The sequence below is a fragment of the Clinocottus analis genome, unplaced genomic scaffold (assembly GCF_023055335.1).
Source record: "Clinocottus analis isolate CAN_PGR_092001 unplaced genomic scaffold, fCliAna1.0.p SCAF_23, whole genome shotgun sequence".
Classification (NCBI taxonomy): Eukaryota; Metazoa; Chordata; class Actinopteri; order Perciformes; family Cottidae; genus Clinocottus; species Clinocottus analis.
Window position 1 is genome coordinate 10,070,558 of NW_027175965.1, and position 19,813 is coordinate 10,090,370.

The following is a 19,813-nucleotide window of genomic DNA, read 5'->3' on the forward strand; positions in this document are numbered from 1 at the left end:
CTTCTTTTGCCAAACCTATCTTTCTCTTCTCTCTCAGTACTTTCCTCGCCCTCTTTTCTGCAACTTCCATCTGCTACCACCTCTCCTTGCTGCCTATCCATCCTCCCTTCCTTCCTTCCTTACCCTTTCTCTGGCAGACATGATGTGACTTTGAGGCAGTGATACATCGGAGACTGAGCTCTTTGTAAATGTCACCGATCGCCTGAAAGCGGTACGTGTCAGATAACCAGTGAGGAGTCTGCAGCAGTGCTTAGAAGACCTTTCATGGAGAAAGAAGGTAAGGGATTTGGGCTTATTTGCTGCATAGCGTTGTACTGTTGATGAAATCACATCCACATGTTGTATAAATATCTATTATTAGAGCTGTTCTTGTGCGTAAAGTGTGACTTTAAGTCCTCACCCGGAGGAAAGAGTCCAGCGCTCCGTTCTCCATGAACTCCGTCACGATCATCACCGGCCGACTCTTGGTGACCACGCCTTCCAGCCGGATGATGTTGGGATGGTCAAACTGGCCCATGATGGACGCCTCCGACAGGAAGTCCCGCCTCTGGCGGTCGGTGTAGCCCACTTTGAGCGTCTTGATGGCTACGATGATCTCCCGGCGGCCGGGCAGCTTGAGGCGACCGCGGCACACCTCGCCGAACTCTCCTGCGAGCGCCCGACGCCAGCCAGGCAGAGGAAACGGTAAAAGAAGGAACGAGAGAGAGAGAGAGAGAGAGAGAGGGAGGGGAGAGAGGCATGATGGAAGAGTGGAGGAGAGTGGGGGGAGAAGAGGGGAGAGGGGACAGTTAACTGGTTAGAACCAAGGAGCCAGGGAAGGTAGCAGGAGGGAGGACAGAGGGAGCTGCAAGATAAGCCGGGACTCTGGGCCAGAGAGGAAGTGATGGGAGCAGACAATGACTCTGTGCTGTTACGCTACGGATTAACAGAAACTGCATGGTGAGTTTTAGGTGTCATGACGAAATGTGAGAAGAGAAATGCGTTTGAAATCAAAAAAAAAAAATGGTGAAAGCGGGAAGTCAGCGGGTGAGGGGGGGGGGGGGGGGGGTGCTATGCTTCAGAGTGGCTGGAGAAGCGAGCACAGGAGGAGGAGAGAGGTGGAGACAGAAGCTTCGGGGTTCTCGGGGTCGCAGACGCTTTACGTTTAGAGTCTACGCCGAAAGCGTGTGCAGCAAGTCAGGCGATGTGGAGGAGGGAGGGAGGGAGGGAGGGAGGGAGGGAAGGAGGGGGGAGGATGGATGGATGGAGGGAGGGGGAGGAGGGGGACAGGGAAGACAGGGGTTGAGGGTTCGTCACTTTGAATGCTGGGAAGCGACGGGTTTCAAGTAGTGGCCTCAGTAGTAGAAGCAGCAGCAGTAATGGTAGTAGCAGAAGCAGTAGTAGGGACTCCATCTCTGCCATCACAACGTCCTCCATTTTGGCTCAGATACAATGCTAAAAAAAACCTCAATTGGAACAGTCCTGCAGCTTTTGAGCAGAGATATTACTATCAAATATGTCATACACATAACATACTATCTACAACATCTTGGGGAGGGTTTTAAAGGAGGAGACACAAGCACACGATGCTGGAAACAAGGTCACATGTTCTTATCCAGGAGAAGCTCCTTCATAAAGAGGCTCTCAAGACGCTAAAGGTGTGCAGGGTCAGAGACCACCAGTCCTGGACGAGATGATCTCATGTGTTACGCCCCATGCAGACAGAAATCTATATTTCTGTTGGATGCAGAAGATAAATATCTGCTGTGCTGCTTGGAAAGAGGAGTTTTGTACCAGACTCTCCTCAGGCCTCAGCGGCAGATTCTCAATAAAAACTGTATGTCAGCAACAAGTTATAGGTTTAATTTTCAAATAGTAAGAGTTATCTTTTAACACACAAAGCATCTGCATGAGAAGGAAAAGGAGGAAGAGCAGACGAGTGTCCAATAACAACAGGTCTGTAGTTAACACTGATAAAGAAACACACCCTGTCTGCAGGATGAATCTGATTCCTTTACAATCACGTTTTCAATCATTTGTTAATTGTTTCAACAGAAATTATTTCCTCTCGTAGCATTGTTCTCAATCCAGGATTGGGCTCCGTTTAAAGGAAAAGGGTGAAATTATAATCCACCGTACAGGAAGTGTTGCAGCTACGCTAAACGCACAACTATGTGAGTGACGGCAACTTAAAGAGGACACGCTGCAGCTATAACGCTTCACACAGCGCTGGAGACGTGTCACACTGAAAAGGTTCCTGACATGACGAGAGGGAGAGGGAGAGGGAGGGAGCAAAGAGAGGGCGAGCGATGAATTGAGTGAAAGTACCGCTTGGTGTGAAGTCCTCTAACGGTATGGCCTGGAGGTGACTAGCAGTCTTCCCCCTGTAGCTCAGGAGCTTTGGTGGGTTACCTGCGCCGATGACCTCCTCGATCTTCACGCAGGAGACGTCGATCTCTTTGGCAAACTCGCGCACGGCCTCGTTGGGATCCTCGTAGGTGAAGGGGTCGATGTAGACCTTCATCCCCGGTGTGACTATAGGGGATTCAGTGGCAAGGACGGGAAAGTGAATCTACGACGTCAAGCCAGGTTTCAACGTGCTGAATGCATATGTTATCAAGCCGAAGGGCAGATCGATGCGTTTATTATCGCACTGGAAGCCATTTCACGAGAGCCATTGCTGAGCAGTAATGACTGAACTGTATAAAGATGCTTCAGGAATGTGAATAATGCAGCGAGGACGAGCATCTCAGCAAAGAGACTTACTGTACTGCTGCAGTTTCTCTGTGTACTCCGACTCTGAGCCGTTTCTCTGCTTTCTGTGGAGAGATGAAAACACAAACTGAGTCACGTGGGCTTCACACAGCAGGGTGCAAACGCCGACACGGAACAAAGGCGGGCGCAGAAAACAGATCCCTAATAACGTCTGCAGAGATGTCGCCGCGGCGCCGCGCAGCCTCTGAAGCAAGAGATGCTCTGCAGATAACAAAAGATTGGATCAATGACTGCTGGTGCAAATATTCATACTCGGGGACTGGAACACGAGTCTAAACAAAACACCATATCGCGCTTTTGTGTGAAGCAGCGAGTGCAAGCCGTTTACTCTCGGTACCCTTAAAAATGAGCCGAGGAGACAAAAGCAGACTCCGGCAGCAAGTTCAGCCGTCTCGACTTCTTCTCCCTGCAGACGTCACGCTGAGCGGCTGCTCTTCTCCTCACGGACGCTCTGTCACTCCTCACCATCTCTCTTCTCTCTTCTTGTTCTGTTCTGCATCTTCATCTTCCTTCACGGAGGTGTGGATGATGACAGCGAGGGGGCCGGCTTGTTGGAGTGACATGTTAATGTGCTTCCTTTGTTGTCTCACCAGTAACCAGGGCAATGATACCCGACGGCCATTTGCATCTTATTTCTAATTCTAATTCGGTTCCGGCATATGCCAAAGCGCCGTGTTTTGTATTACTACTATTTTCTCCTTTTTTCTTCAGCGGCAGTCAAAGCAGCAGCTAAGCCAAGACCCTGAGAGACACAATGTGGAGAAAATAGAAGAGAGCGAGGAGGCGAGGAGGGGAGGAGGTGAGGAGGGAGGGAGCCAGAGATTATTATTCAGTCTAGCGTGACCGATGCCCACGCTTGTCAGACGCTGCCTGAACCGGCTTGTGGAGGGAAACCTGGTGGGCGCGAGTCAGCGAGTCAGCGGTGGGTGCCAACCTCTCACACTTCTACACACATGCGCTGCAGTTTCCGCTTGACAAACGAGTGCTGGATAAAAATAAATGAGCGCGGTTGGACCCGGCTGATGCGGCGTCGGGCTTTTTGAAAGCTGCGAGCGCCGTTCCCCGGTCAATGGGACGCAGCAGACGGTCCCACATCTGGGTTCTTTGTGGCCGTGAGAAAAGACCTATCGGGCCCGGCAGCTGCTCCGCCGCCGTGTCCAGTGAGCAAAGCAGCGTTTTGGCCAAAGCTGTTTATTATTCACACAGTCAGAAGGCTAATCTGGCGTCCGGCGGCCTCGCATGCGGCTCGGTCCGCTGAGGCGCTTCTGGAGGACGTGCACACAAAGTTGACATTTGAAGCTGTCTCTGTTTGGTTTCTTTCAACTTGGAGGCAACAAATTTAAGTCCTGTTTCAACAAAATTCTGTCGTAAGCGAGTCCACATGGACGCGCTCTCCTCTTTGATGTGCTGTGGTGTTCAAGAGGCGGAGGGAGTTATGAATATCCTCACCTGAGGCAGACGATGGCGATGACCACAACTGCAATGATGAAGACGAAGGCGGCGGTGGCCGAGCCCACGATGAGCGGCAGCTGCTCCTGCCACGACTTTGGCGGGTCGGCTTCAGGGGGCAAAGAGAAAGAGTTGTGACTTGAAGGACACACAAACACACAAGAGAGAGTGCCTTTGTGTCGTATTTGTGTCGCACAACCGAGAGCAGCCGGAGACTCACACATGCATTCATGAAAACTGCTCCATAGATCATTCAGTTAGTCTCTTTGTCCGCTTGATAAAACTATGACGAGAGTAAAAATGACTGATTGCCCCGAGTAGATTTTCACCAAATCATAAGTCAAATTCTCTACAAGGATTTCTTTCTGCATGAATAGGCATCGTAGCTTCTAGCTCGATAAGCTTTTGAGCCTCCATTATGTTCCTATACTTCTGCACAGCACTATTATAGAGGTATTGCCGCTAAGCCACAAATCTCCTAATGTATTCTCGGGTAATGAAGGCGCGTAACGTACTTTGCAGGTTGGTGCTGAAGTCGGCCGGGCTGCTGTAGCGGCCGTAGCCGGCCACCGTGCGGGCGCGGACCTGCACGCCGTACGGCGTGCCGGCCTTCAGCCCCTCGATGCGGGCGTTGCTCCGCTGGGCCGTCATGGTGTGAGCGATGGCCTCGCCCTGATCCTGCAGAGGCAAAGAGAAGGAAGCGGAGAGAGAGACAGGTTGTGTGTTAGTTCAACGGGAGGAGGACGTGACCACAAACACAGCAGATACCCACACAACACCTTTGTTCTCTCAGCGAGGCAGATCCAGACACAACTCTCTGGGCTCCTGCAGGATCCAGAACTTTTGTAACGCGTGGATAGAGAGAGGAAGCAGGATGACAGGGAGGGAGAGATGGTGTTAGGGCTTCAGAGGAGGACACAGCATGAAGGGAAACGCAAAAGGATCGGGATGAGCGGGAGGAGGGATGGAGCGATAAGGAGACGGGCATGAGTACGGGAGCTCGATCACACGAGCTGAGATGGAGACGGCTCCGCTGCCGCCATGTGTTTATCAGCAGAGCATTGTTTACTCATCCACAGCGACGCGTGAAACCGAGACCATGCGAGTCAATGAAATGGGATTGAATTAGAGGCGTTGAGTTACATTGCCGCTTACCTTCTCGTGGTACTTAATCTCATAATCCAGAATGATTCCGTTGGGTTTCTCTGGAGGCAGCCAGGACAGGCTCATGGTGCTCGCTGTGGCCGCCATCAGGTGGACCGTGGGTACTGCAGAGGGAGCTGCAGAGGAAAACCCGCTTTAGTTATCATTTCCTATGTTGTGTGTTTTTTTTTTCTAATTCTATGCCCTTTGTATGTCCACAGAAGCCCACATGCAAAGCCTCAGGCCGAGGGCTTTGTGACGAGCTTTTGCTGATCGTTAGTATGCAGAACCATCACCACGAGGCTCAGGAGCTCCCCGCGAGTCCTCAGGGAGGGAGAGAGGACGTCTGATTGTCCCCAGAGAAGAGAATCAGACTGAAAACCTGATGGATGCGTCTCTGGTTCCCTGAACCAAAGCCCTGCTGCAGCAGCGCTGCACATGCAGATGCAGAGTCTCCACTTTTTATTCCACGGCATTCAAAACAAACTACTGCTGCAAACTATTCAGGAAGTGTTTGGGTCACGTTGTCCTTTAATGGTCATTTTCCAAGTTATTATACATCCTGTGCATCATTTGCTTTGTTACTACACTCAAACTAAGAAGTGATAGTTTATATAGTTCCTGAGCTTTAATGCTTTGTTCACATCAATGAACGCCCAAGTGTGGTCTTCCTCTCTCTCTCTTCCTGGTTCAGTTCTGCACATCAGATTCTGTACTTTAGCATCTTCCAACTCATTAGCTTTTGCTTCGTAACTTTAACTGTAAATCTTCAGTTGTGGCTTCTATAAAAAACAAATAAAAAACACTTTCCCCTTCTTTCCTTTCCTCTGTCCTCTTCACTCCCTTTACCTCCATCTCCTCTCAGTCTTAGTCCCTATTTCCATCTTTTTAATCCTCAATATTTTGTTCTTTCATCCTCCCTCTTGTGTCTCTTTCTCACTGTGTTTCTCTCTCTCTTTGCACCCTAAACCTTCCCTTCCTTGCCTCCTTCCCTCCCCCATCCTCTCCGCCAAGGCCCACCACGTCTCCCTTTCTCCCCGAGAAGACAATGCTTCCTGGGCAGATCCCTGGTTTCTCAATCCAGGGGATTAGGGGCCCTCCTCGGGGCGGAGGCGGTGGAGTAACCATGGAGGTGGCCCCCGGGGCTTATCGCCGCCCGAGTATTTATTTTGCTTCTTAAAAGGTGAATGCACATGTGGGGATGCTCTCGGGACTCCACCAGGAGATAATCTGATCACATTGATGCTCTCTTGCACCCTCCTCTCCCTTCACCTCTTGTTCTGACCCCCGGATGGACAGCGGTCCCATCAGGACGGAGCTGAACCCCTTGTGAGACAAAGAGGCCCTCATGGGGGTCCTGCAGGGCCTTTGGGTCTTAGACCCCAAACACAAGGCCTTCCTAAAAGAAGAAGGAAACGGCCGTGGAGGGAGGAGAGAGGACGGGGAAGGAGGAAGGGATAATCCTCGGTGGTGTCTAAACCTGCAGAAATTGTAAATTCACGACTAAACACATCTGAGGCATAATTTAAGAGCTTGAGGAGAACCTCACCAAAGAGACCAACACATATGAACTAAAGGGACGAGCCAGCCAGCAGCGCCGAGGCTCTTCAAGGCAAATTAAACCAAATTAAAATGCTAAATTATATAGTAATTACAAACATAATCTACCTTCCTTCTTGCCAACACATCTGCCTCTTTTATTGCCAGATCATTAACCCTAAAATTACACTCATAGCGTACATCTTGCTGATACGAGGAATACAAGCATTAGCGTATCATTACGACCCGGTTTGCATGTAGAAAAATAAAGTTCATTCAGTGACAGAAAACTCTAACAAGCACCCGCGAAGGCGTCTCCTCATATATTATGTATATGAATATAAATATACAAGCACTGGTTGCTCCATTGGCCTGGTTGTGTAGTTCCTGTGTGCAGGAGGATCGGTGGGCAGCAGGAACTCTGAGGTTCAACCCGCTGAGCGCAGCCTCGCTGCAGCTATTTGCAGCGTTGCAGCGCTCGCTGTGGGCGAGAGAGACGTCTCTTTCTGAGCTCATTCAGAAGATCGTCTTCCTTCTCAAGCCCCGTTCAAAGGGAAATACGTAACACACTCCTACACGCACACAATAAATTGATCTCCTATGCAGAGAGCATGTTCTCTGACGTCTTGTTCAGGCCTTTGTTCGTTCACTATCGATCGTTAGCAGGTGAGCCGGCACCTACCGGCCTGGTTGGTGGTGATGTTCACGGCGGAGAACTGCGGCGTGTACGGGCTCTTGTTGGACACGCCGTTGACGGCCTGGATCTCGAAGCTGTACTGCGTGTGCGCCTGCAGGTTGCGGACGGCCACGCGGCGCTGCGTCAGGCCCAGGTGTCGCGGCGAGATGTCCACGTTGTCGTCGCACCGCGAGCACATCCCCCGCTCGGGCAGGCACTTCTTGCAGATGACGTTGTAGAAGATGTCCTCGCGGCCGCCGAGGTCGCGCGGGTCGCTCCACTCCAGCACCAGCGAGGTCTCGTTCACGCTGGAGATGACGCTGCGCGGCGCCGAGGGGACGGCTGCAGGGAGAGGGAAGCGTGGATGAGAGGGTTTGTGGTTTCATCTCCACGCACAATCGGTGTTACACAACGTGCAGTCAGACCTGCAGACTGTAGACCGAGATGCATACAGCAAAGTGTACATGTCGTTACACACTGCATTACTCCATCGCTGCTATCAACACAACTCGTGACCTGAGAGTCTTCATTGTGCTGTTAGCACATTCTTCATGCATTAACTAGAACTTTTTGTTTCTCCCACATAACAAGAGTCTCTTCCAGCAGTTTTTCCCAGAAGAAGAAGAAGAAAAAAAAAAAAAAAGAGTACAGGAGTTCAAATTTAAATTGCGTGCTCATTTCCAGAGTGTGAAGTGCTGGGGGGAACCAGCCAAACGGAGTATTGGCAGAGCCTCGGCAATTCTTATCCAATTACTGGAGCCTTATCTCTGGCTGCACTGTGGGAGCATCACCCCCCCCCCCCCCACACACACACACACACACACACACACACACACCCCACAGCAGCAGAAAAAAGGATCTTCTTCTCTTCACCAGTGAATGAATTAGTTCCTACATGCGAGTCGTTGCTATTAACGAAGGCACAGAGAGACAGAAACCCTCGGCTGTGTGTGACGGGTTGCAGGACAACGTTTAGGATAATGTTCATGTTAACGTTGTCCTGAACATGACCATAAACGTCTTGGGCAACGTTGGGACATGAAGCAGACTTGTTTGCATGCATGTGGCGCGGTGGGAACCTGCTATGAGAGCATCGCTCAGACAGAATATCTACGACACCGTCAATAGTTTTGTTTTTTGCCATCCCGGCGCTGCACATGGTCAGTAAGATGCGTCACATCTCCGGCTTCACTCACTGGTGCAGGGCGAGTCGGGCGAGTCGGTGTCGGAGCGGTAGTAGCCGTTCTTGCAGGAGCAGACGCTGGCCGCTGCGGCGCTGGCCCGGCTGCTGGCCGGACACGGCAGGCAGAAGCCGTCTCCTTGTTTGGACTTGAAGGTGCCGGGGCTGCAGGCTGATGGACAACAATATAAAAACAAGCAGGAAAACTGTGAATAAGCATGAGGAATGTATACAACAGATTCATATTTTTCAAATGGGCAGTGAGCCAAAACACTACATGTGACTTCCGGCGTGCTTCAGTGTGACATCACCGTCCACAACATGAAGAACCATCTGAACGCCAGAGGAACATTCCACTGTTCCAGCTCACGGACATAAATAAAACCGCTTATTGCGTGTTTGTTTATGTGCATGTGTGCACATGGAGCTGATTTGTGTTTCTTTCCTCCCTCAAACCCACATGTTTCTGTTTCCCATGGTGGAGAGCAGCGATGGCAAACTGCAGTGGGAGCGAGTGGAGACGCTTTGCAGCAGCATGTCGCTATTTGCTTAAAGCGGCGCTCACGCGATGAGACTGTCATCCGACATTACACACACAACCCTCACAGCCGAAACGCTTCCATTTGAACTCACTCGGTTATGAAATACACAGAGAATCAAATGACACATGCTGAGGTTTACACAAACATAGGTCTGACCTCGACTGTACAAACAGTTATGTCTGTTCACACACACCTCCATTTCTGTTTGTCTGCATCCGTCTGTCTTTAAAACGTCCTCCACAAAGTTAACTTCACTTCAACTGGTTCTCAATCGGTGAAACAGGTTCATCTGACACTCCATCTGAACGCCGCTGCTCTCCGTGGACGCCCTTTCCTCGTGCGCGGCCGCTCTCTGGACGTTCACACGTCGGGCGATGACTTACAGACGAGGAGGGAAACGCAGACGGCGGCGGCGGCCTCCACGTCTGTGATGAACCGTCTCGTTAAAAGATGAACGAGTTCGCCGCGGCGCTTAATAAAGAAAGACGAGCGCAGGTGAGTTTACAGGAGCCGGTTGATTAGCCGACCCGCCGGCGCGTCAGCTCGTCAATGTCAAGGACACACGGCCATGTTTGTCCTGTGAATGATAACCATCATTCTCTCTACGCCGCCTGTGAAAACAAGCCAGCTGGAGGTCAAAGCCACAGCTTCCTGCTACTTCTGTGTCTTTTGTTTCTAAGTTCAATATTAGCCTGAAACCAGCAGCTCACTGCAGCGTGGACATTAACACTAAGTGTATTTGCTCTTCCGCCATTAATCAGAGTTGCCCACACCAGCGGCGAACAGGAAGTACCGCTTGATAAACAGATAAGAAACAACCTCCAGCTTCAGGGAGAACAACTCCTCTGGTTTGACATCGTGATCGAGTTCATTTAAGTTCTCCAAAGTGAACCAGCAGCGATCCATCAACACCGAGGGAAGAGCGCATCGGAGCGTTTGAACATGTTGGCTAATGAAAGGTTTTGATGGAGCGCTCCTATTAAAAGGAGCTTTTTTAAAATTTTTAGGAAGGGCTGAAAGTGCTGATCAATAACTTCCAGTGATTAAAGGGGTCATCCTCCTCCTTTCATCAGTTCTCCCCTCAGAAAAACGGCTTAAGAATGAGGAAGAAAGAGAGACAAGGGGCGAGAGAAAGAGGGAAGGAGAGGTGGAAGAGGTGGAGGCAGAAATGCTAATCCTGCAGCCCTGTGCCCATTCCCCTGTGTCTCATCCTCTATGCTCATGCAGAACATTGAGCTTAAGCAACTGATTAGAATATATGCTGAAATTGGAAAGTATGGAGCATGACGAGGAAAGTAAAGAATATCGAGGCTGCAGAACGTGCAGCAAACAAGTGGAGAAGCAGGAAGAGACATTAATATTAATGCAGATATCCTCAGTGTGTTAATGAGAGCAACGGCCTTCACCATGAGGAGGACGCAGAGGAGAGGAAGCTGCATGCTGGCACCAGGACAGAGAAGCAGAGAAAGGAGGAGTCATGGAGAAAAGGATGAAGAGGAATGGGTGTGGAGCAGAGAGCTGACCAGAGGAGAGGCGAGAGGAGAAGAAGAGAGCGAGATTTATCCCTCCTGGTCTCCACTGACGCCTGATTAGAGTCGCCAGGGCTTTAACCTTGAGCTGCCGGGAGCAAACAAATGAGTTTTTAACCACACACACCGTGCTTTAGATTTACTACACACACACACACACACACACACACACACACACACACACACACACACACACACACACACACACACACACACACACACACACACACACACACACACTCTCTCCTTCTCTGAGGCGAGTACACATATTTAGGGTCTGCCAGCAGCTGCCAGCGTAAAGTATCTGCTCTCTGGATCATCACCAGTATTGGTACTTCACTTAAAGGTCTTCTCCACCTCATCTCTTAGTGCTGTACGGAGAAGAATGAGCCCTGTGAACCCAGGCAGGCAAACCACACACACACACACACACACACACACACACACACACACACACACACACAGTACATGAGCGCCTCACATTGACGAGTACCCCCCCCCCCCTCTCTCTCCGTCTCATTCGGCGGTCTCCATTTGACCTAATCCTAATTTTACGCCCCCGTACCCGTCAGCACACACATTTTCATTTATTCCCGGCTCCGTGCGATCACCTGCACTCCATTTCAGTGCAGACCTGCTGTTTGAAGCCACCTTCGCTCTCGACCCTCTGAACCCGTCGTGTTTCCCATCAGACCTGAAAGCATCATGCGGCCCTCTGAGGAGAGGACGGCCTCCCCTGCACTTCCATTTATTTAGCGAGCAGCTGCCGAGCAAAACCGAGGTCAGAGGAGCGAGCGGTTGTGTCATCCGGTGTGTGCATCCAGTGTGTGTTATTCTACCTTGTCATCATTGGATTAATGTGAGAACACGAGGCAAATAAATGGCTCGTAATAATGTGGGAGATGGACAATCTAGTGATAGAGGCTGTGACCCGTCGCCCAAACAATGCCGCTTCCATCTCGTGCCCATCAGCGTGTCCACAGCGTCCATCCTGCATGAAGCGTCCTTCAGCGAGACTTTGACCCCTCGCCGCTCGCTCATTGTCATTCCTCACGCACGCAACCATCTGATACCATGAGCCTGGATGCAAATGTGACTTTTCTCAGCAGTAATAATGCGATATATTATTGATCGCCATAGGGAACCCCCCCAGGAGGAAGGAAACTATGCTAAATATGCAAATAATAGCGCACCGCTCTGTAGATGTGTAAAGATTCATTGCTTTGGTCTTTAACCCCGAGATGGATCCACTCTGACAAACGCTACATGATGACGTCATGGTTTGGCTCAACATACCTGCTGTGAAGTCACTCACCTTGACATTGGGTATCTTTCATCGCGGGTTCGAAGCCGGACGAGCAGGTGCAGGCTCCCACGGGAACCATCCACTCGCCGTCTCCGTTGCAGTAGAGCTTCAGCGGCACGGACACCTCCACGGCGTTGGGGACGCAGGTCCCCGGCGCGATGACCAAGGAGGTCGCCTCGGCGCCGGTCGCCGTCTCGGGGAAAACGGCAAAGTTGGCGATGGTGGTGGAGCATTTCTTGTAGAAGACCCTCACGGAGATGAGCGACATGCAGGCGCCCAGGTCCTGGAAGGCCAAGTAGAACCCGGCTTTGGACAACGGCCCGAAGCTTCGAACCTTTGTGTTGACCCGCCCCGTCTCCAGCATGGAGAAGCTCTCGTCCGGGGCGATGGTGTCCACCTTCACGTACGGGTTCTCCATCCAGAACGGGCTGGTGGCCGTGGCCGAGTCGGAGTCGGACTCGTAGTAGAAGAGGTTGAAGGTCTCTTTGCAGGAACCCGGGATGTTGGGAATGCTGTTGCAGTCGCGCACCGTGAATTTCATCTCCACGTAGACTCGCAGCACGTCCTTCCGGGGGATGAAGTCGCTGCGCAGCCAGTTGTTCTGGTTGACCTCGCGCACGTTGCAGACCTGGTAGGTCCGGATGGGGTTCATGGCGTCGTCGTAGCCGCTCACCTCCTCCCACTGCGAGGAGAAGAGACACGGGAGCAGATCAGAGGCTGTACATGTGCATCGACATCCTGGACTGATACCCAGAGACTTTCTTTCAGCTTTTGGGGTATTTTCAGTCCCATCCTCTCGCCTTTAACCGCGCTGCGCTGTTCATCTCTGGTTAGTGAAGGGACGAGCTGCAAATTCATCTCCATTACAGCAGCCTGTCACCTGCTCACCACAGAGCCACCGCAGCATGTTTACCTCATATCTGTTTGGAAGTAGCAGTCACATCGCTTCACAACCAATTACGCTTCAATTACAGAGCAATGATTGCAGCGTCCTCTAATGAAGACGGCAGTTAACCTTCAGGATTTTTGTGTTTTTTTGCACTCTTCTAAATCTTTCAATGCTGGTGCAGCACCCAGGGGGTGAATTACTCAGGATGAAATGGGATTAAATTTTCTAAACTTTGATTACTAGCTTCATTAAATAAGCGCGAGCAAACTCGACTTAAAAGCTTTGCTGCGAGACTGTAATCTAATGCACTTTCAATCTGGAATGAGGACACCGAGATTAAATCATTGCACTTCAAATAGTGATTCATCTCTGTACGTGTGTGCTGAGGGATCTGCTCTCCTTTCCTACCAGACAAACACACTGCGTTCATGCTTTAACTAAGCCCGGCCTAGTGAGGCTATTAGCATATGTAGCACCTGACAAACAAGTGTTTAGCAGTGGGCATGGACATGAATAAATCATCCAGAAACAACGAGGAGGGAGATTAAATTTAAGTAAACTCAACTAGATAAATGAGGAGAAGCTTGAAAGACGATAGTGTTCTACTTCACAGGCCTGTCTTTGGACCCGCAACCTAAATCCATGAGATTGAACCTGTGACCTCCGGGTTACAGGTCACATCTCTGTCCTGCTGCCCCCCTGAAGGACCAGAATGCTTCACTCATGGAGTCCAAGACGCTGACAACACACAACGAGTCCGTGGTTTCACTCTGAGGACCAGCGGTTGACTGAGATCTCCAGAGCCGAGTTTCTGTCCGAGCATCTTAACGGAGGCTGATGTGGTTGAGACGAGTCTATTCATGCAGGACCCTGGAGGCCACGAGGGGGGGGGGGGGAGGGGGGGGGGGCGAGAGAGAGAGAGAGAGAGAGAGAGAGAGAGAGAGAGAGAGAGAGAAGCTCGGCCGCTGCATTGAAGCGACGGCTCGGCGACGAGAGGGAATCGATAACCAGCGGCGGGTCAAAGAGACGGCTCAAAGGATGAAGTGTCATCGGGTATTTAGTTCAGTGTAATAAATCACCGCCGCACAAGAGCCGCACAGCCAAGTGTGTGTGTGTGACTGTGTGTGTGTGTGTGTGACTGTGTGTGTTTGTGTGAGTCTGTCTGCCGGAGTGTCGACTTGCGCTGCGTGTTTGTTTGAGAGTATGTAGGTGTAGTTGTGCGTCTGTTTGTGTGTGTGTGTGCGTTTGGAAAGAGGTCATCCCCCAGAGACGCGCTCCACTGACCAAACACTGAGCGCTGCTCACACAACCTGAATGAATTAAGTAGGTCACGTGCAAAAGGGACACGTTTCTTGGCATTGATTTCCAACAAGATGAATCGTTATGCAAGTTATCCATTTTGTCTTTGTCCTCTCCAATCGCAGCGTTCACTGTTACTCCCAGGTGAACTGTACCTGTGTGCTTCACTGACCATCCAAAAGATGAAAGACATTTACTTTGTCATGTGACTCTTTGGAACAAACGTAATGATGAAAGTAGATTTAACTACCTGACGTTCATCAACCTTCAACACATGAAGGAGACAACAACTTTCCATGAGTGTCGTTAGCTTTGTGCGTTAGCTGAAATGTTGTAGCCCCCACAGGCCTTTGTGTACTTTACTCTGTTTGTTGTTGCTATGAAAAAGCTCTCTGAGGCTCATTTTAAAGACATTTTAGCTTCTTCAAAACATGTTTTAGCGTGCTGGAGATCTGAACTGAACTGAACAATAGTTATTATCTCCACACGCTAACTAGCTGGTACATTGTTATCAGTTTGGTTATGGAAACCCCTGCAGGCTGTCTTTACACGTCTGATGGCAGCTCTGCTGTGAGGGGAATACCACCCTCTGCTTCGGATGACAAATAATACAGTATATGGACACACACACACACACACACACACACACACACACACACACACACACACACGATGCAGGGAGACAGTGACAATTGGAAAAGCAAGCAACAGCATGCGTGCAGCTTCTACGTGCACAGACACTGAAATGCACATGAAGGACGCACAGATTCTGCAGGTCTGCAAAGAAATCCACATAGCACAGATACAGAGGGGAAAGAATACACACACACACACACACACACACACACACACACACACACACACACACACGTGATGTCAGTGCCTTGCACACATTAATAATTAGATGTGTCACAAATAGCTGCAGTTTACATCTCCTGTGTGTATCTTCATGTCAGATGCTTACAACAACACTGAAACACAGAGATGTTGTGACTCAGACTCGACCGGCCGGCCGGCTGCCAGACGTCTGTGTGAGAGAGTCTTATCCTCAGATGTTGTCCTTTCTCTCTCTGCTTGGACACTTCTGTGGTTTTACTTCATCTCAGTCTCACTGTTCTCCCTTCCAGCGCTCACTGTTGTGTGTTTTGTGCGTCCTCTCAGTGTCGCTTCTTTTTAAACACTCCTCAGCTTTAACAAGTACAGGACGCTCCCCGAGAAGCATACACAAGTAAACACACGCACAATACATTGTGCATACGGACAGAAAGAAAGACAGCAGGGAGGATTGATTTTGTTGGAAAGAAGAAAAGTAAGAGGAGGAGAAACAGGGTGGAAAGACGACTGGGGAACAATCACCATCTGCAGGATATTCTGCTGCAAAAGAAAAGGCAGGGAAGAAACTCTACTCCAGCCTTTTGGTTGATGATGGGAAATCTGGAGCGCAAGAGGCTCCCCACTGTACGTACATCTACTGAAAAGGAGCATCTGTTGTGGGTTTGCTGGGAAAGAAGCGGGACCATCACTATGCATTGTAGCTTAACGAGGAGGAGGAGGAGGAGGAGGAGGAGGAGGAGGGGGGGGGATGAAGGCAAAGGAAGATGGACGGATAGGAAGAGGGCTGAAGGGGAAGGAGGCCACTGCAGGCCGTGAGCTGTGTGCTGTGTGTCTGGCTTCATTAGCGCTCAGCTAGCAAGAGAAGAGCAGAACAGCTGGGAGGCATCCTGCTGCAACTGCAGGGTGAAAACTAAATGTGCAAGATGGGGGCCCACATTTTACAACACAAGGGCCGAGTCAAAGGGCCACACAAAGGCAAAGGAGGAGCTGAGGCTCTGAAGTACAGCTGAGGGTCGAGACTCTTTAAGGCTTCTGATGGGAAAGAGAGACGGGGCGTCGCTGCCTCTTTGTGTGGGAGACGTGGAGGCAAGAAACATCTGAGTGTTTAAGAGGTTAGTTCATGAGGAAGCTGCTGGTTTTGTGTGTTACCCGTGCAAAGCTTGAAGGGGACGAGAACAGCTGTGCAACTGGACAGTGCATCTTTCGCTGCTCGTTGAAAACAACATCCTGATGAATCCCCAACACATTTAATGTGGAGTCATGCAGGACTGTGTGACTTTAGAGAGGAATGCAGACACACTGCGTGTAGAAGCACACACACACACACACACACACACACACACACACACACGCACACACACACACACTCACCCCGGTCTCAGGGTGTGCGGTCCAGGCTAGTTCTGTCGTGGCCCACTTGGTGTCCATCAGCGTTTCTGTGAACAGAAGCAGAAAGAAAGCAGCCGGTCAGACAAAGAGGAACATTGGTGACAGCGGATCAATAGAACTTTCAATAGTTTCACAACAACGTCATAAAACTTGTAAAATGAGCCGCGGGAGAGATAAGAAGCTTTGACCAAAGTCGTTCTCAGATAACTGGCTGAATAAATGAATGACAGAAAGTGCGGGCTCAGAGCGGCATTAGATTCAATTAGACAAAGGAGTCCTGCGTGTGTGTGTGTGTGTGTGTGTGTGTGTGTGTGTGTGACAGGAAGAGGATCTGTGTGGGGGATTGTGTGACATTTTACTGCCGCTCCTTGTCTGGTAATTTGTTTCAATTAGACGTTTGCTTTCATACGAGGGAAAGGAAACAACAGCGAGTCTCGCTGAGGAACGGTTCCGCTTCCCACAGGGCACACACACACACACACACACACACACACACACACACACACACACACACACACACACACACACACACACACACACACACACACACTTGATAACACCCACACGTACAGCAACAGGTTGTAAAACTCTTCAAGATATACGACCCAACAGGAGGCTTCAGTGAAGAGGGGTTATAAAGCTAGCCGTCACAAAAGAGGAGCTTTTGAGCGGAACAGAGGTCGAAACACTTCAATTGGATTGACTTTCTGCCCATAACGTGAGCGCATATGCACTTCAACTTTACACACACACACACACACACACACACACACGTATAGTGTTTACAATACACACAAAATGGTGGTCAGGACTCTCTCCTGTAAATCCCTCCTCTCCTCCCTCTGGTTCCTTCCTGAGAGAGAGGAACAGTTTAAACGTTGAGTCCTTTACTACCTGCGGCCGCCGTCATCCTCTCTGTGCTACAGGACAGTAAAAGATGATGAAACGCCAGAGAGGCGCTCGAGCCGCCGCTGGGAGGAAGCTTCCCGGGATGAACCTGAAGACGCCTCTCAGCTCTTTGCGCCGCTCAGAAGCATGTCTGCCTTCATCTCACTCCTTTTCGCTTTGTATTTTGTTGGTCCTGGTAAGCTGACAGGAAACGGGACTTGGGAGCAAAATAAAAAAGCCCCCCGCCTCCTCCCTCCTCATACCTTCAAACTCAGAGCCCCATTGTGAGTCCAACTCTGCAGAGACAACTTGCTCCTGAATCTGGAAATTCCCGTTGACTCTCTCCCTCCTGCTATGAGTCAGTATGAGTGTGTATGACCGACCACGCCGGTGAGAAAACATGACTTCCAAGAGGGGAACTGTGGGCAAAGGGGAACTGTGGGCAAAGAGGTCTGGAAGCTTCACTGAGCTGCTTCCACAGGGAAGCTGGACCTCGACCGTCTCTCAGGACGTGGAGTTCCTCTCTCGCCTCTCAGCTTCTCATCTTCTCCTTGATGCTTTCAAACAAAGCCTGACGTCTGTCTCTTTGCAGTCAGACGCGCGTCGCTCGCCTGAATACGTTTCTACTTGTGTTTTCATCTCTCAAACATCGCACATCGTCTGCGGGACTTCCTCTGACTCATCCCTGACAGTGTGTGATTTGAGAGCTTCTAGCTACGCAGGCAGGTGAGCCGCTGAGGTGGAAATTATACACCTGGGCCGCCCGGTGTTTATTATTATGACTGGCCGGCGTGTGCGGTGTAGTGGCTTGTCATTACAGCTGACCTTGCTGGAAACAACACGCTGAAACACTGATAGTCACAGAGAGTGTAGACGGAGACAAGAGAGACAGAACCAGAGCGGAGAGACGACCATGAAGCTGCAGCCGTCTGGCTCAATGGCATGAGGAAGTGCATGAGCAGCAGTTACACTCCTCTTCTCCATGCATCTGCATTGTTCAGCCCACCAGGTCTGTGTGTGTGTGTGTGTGTGTGCATGAATGTGTGTATGCAATTGTGTGCGTTTGTGCATTAGAGCTCTGCATTGTGTCCAAAGTGGACCACCAATCCAGAGTCAATGGGCCAAAGCTAAAGCACTGAATGACCCCGACCTCTCTGTCAGAGTGTGTATGTGTGTGTGTGTGTGTGTGTGTGTGTGTGTGTGTGTGTGTGTGAGTGTATGCAGGTGGCTGTTATGCTCATTTGTTTCTGTGTGTGTGTGTAAACCACACAATAGGTAATAGAGGTGCAATACAATATTCATGACTGTGCAGCAAATGTAGACACTTGCACAGTGATTGAAAATACACACACACACACACACACACACACACACACGCTAGAACAAACTAGAAAACCGAGCTGGAAGCCACTGTGTCTGTGCCGAAGTGACAAAAGCAGCTGTACAGATGATGAAGGACGGGAGAGAGCCAAAGACAGATTAAAGAGCGAAAGGTATGTTGTTGTTTTTTAAAGCAAACAACCTCTGAAAGCGTCTAAGTCCATGTGGCGGCTCGCCTAATAGGCTCGGCCGAGGGAGGGAGAGAGAAAAGAAAAATAGATAGAAAGAAAACCAGAAGGACGAGTTGGGGGAGAAACAGCCATTGTGTGACGGAGATCCTCCCCGTGAGCAAGGCAGCGCTCATTTGCCTCTCAGCTGGATGTGTTTCACAGCACACATGTAACAGGAGAGGGAGGGGGGGCAAGCAAACTGAGTGCATCAAGCAAATGAACATGCAAAATGTTGAGCTGCGAGACACCGAAGCGCACGATGTGGACGCTCCGGATCAGGATACGCAGACGCACACGGCTGCTTATCCGTCTTCCTCGCTCGCTTCTTTCTTATTTGGTTTCCATCTCGTCCTCCGGGTGAAACTCGGGGTGTAATTCCTCATCTTTCTCTTCATCCCCCGTCGTGACTCACTTTCTCTGACTGCTTTTCTTCAGCAGTGATGGGTTTGACCTCTTTTCATTTGTCTTTTCCTCTTCCTTCCTCCTTCCCGTGGCACATCTCTGTATCGGTGCTGCTGTTGTTTTCACGCTGCGCTGTGATGGATGTGACTTGTGAGGTGCAGGGGAACGCATCGCAACCTCCCGCCGCTCACCAAGACTATTCAATTAGAGAGTTACTGTTTGAGTAACCCGGGGATTTCTGCAGAAAAGTGGTATTTATGATTGAGGTCAAATGCACCTGGGATTAGCATAACAAACAGAGGGGTGTGTGTTCTCTGCTCGCTCCGACTGTGTGAGAAGACTTGCAGGAATACAAACAGGCTGGGGGAGATCATATGCAGGCAAATACATGTGTTCACACACACATGCATGCACACACACACACACACACACACACACACACGC

General features: G+C 50.3%; 1 protein-coding gene across 5 annotated transcripts in view; it reads right to left on the reverse strand.

The window, feature by feature from the left end:
- The window catches only part of LOC137793677 (ephrin type-B receptor 3-like), a 104,873-nt gene that overhangs the window by 9,001 nt on the left and 76,059 nt on the right, over positions 1-19,813 (reverse strand). For 2 of the 5 annotated variants that reach the window (XM_068589975.1, XM_068589974.1), the window contains 10 exons: positions 16,512-16,576; positions 12,128-12,800; positions 8,758-8,913; positions 7,568-7,903; positions 5,359-5,483; positions 4,719-4,881; positions 4,204-4,312; positions 2,746-2,798; positions 2,392-2,514; positions 401-648 (listed from right to left, as the gene is read on the reverse strand). In XM_068589975.1, coding sequence (XP_068446076.1) covers positions 401-648; positions 2,392-2,514; positions 2,746-2,798; positions 4,204-4,312; positions 4,719-4,881; positions 5,359-5,483; positions 7,568-7,903; positions 8,758-8,913; positions 12,128-12,800; positions 16,512-16,576 — 2,051 coding nt within the window. Of the gene's footprint in view, positions 1-400; positions 649-2,307; positions 2,527-2,745; positions 2,799-4,203; positions 4,313-4,718; positions 4,882-5,358; positions 5,484-7,567; positions 7,904-8,757; positions 8,914-12,127; positions 12,801-16,511; positions 16,577-19,813 lie in introns of all 5 variants that reach the window. The other 3 variants (XM_068589971.1, XM_068589973.1, XM_068589972.1) reach the window with 3 other exon arrangements.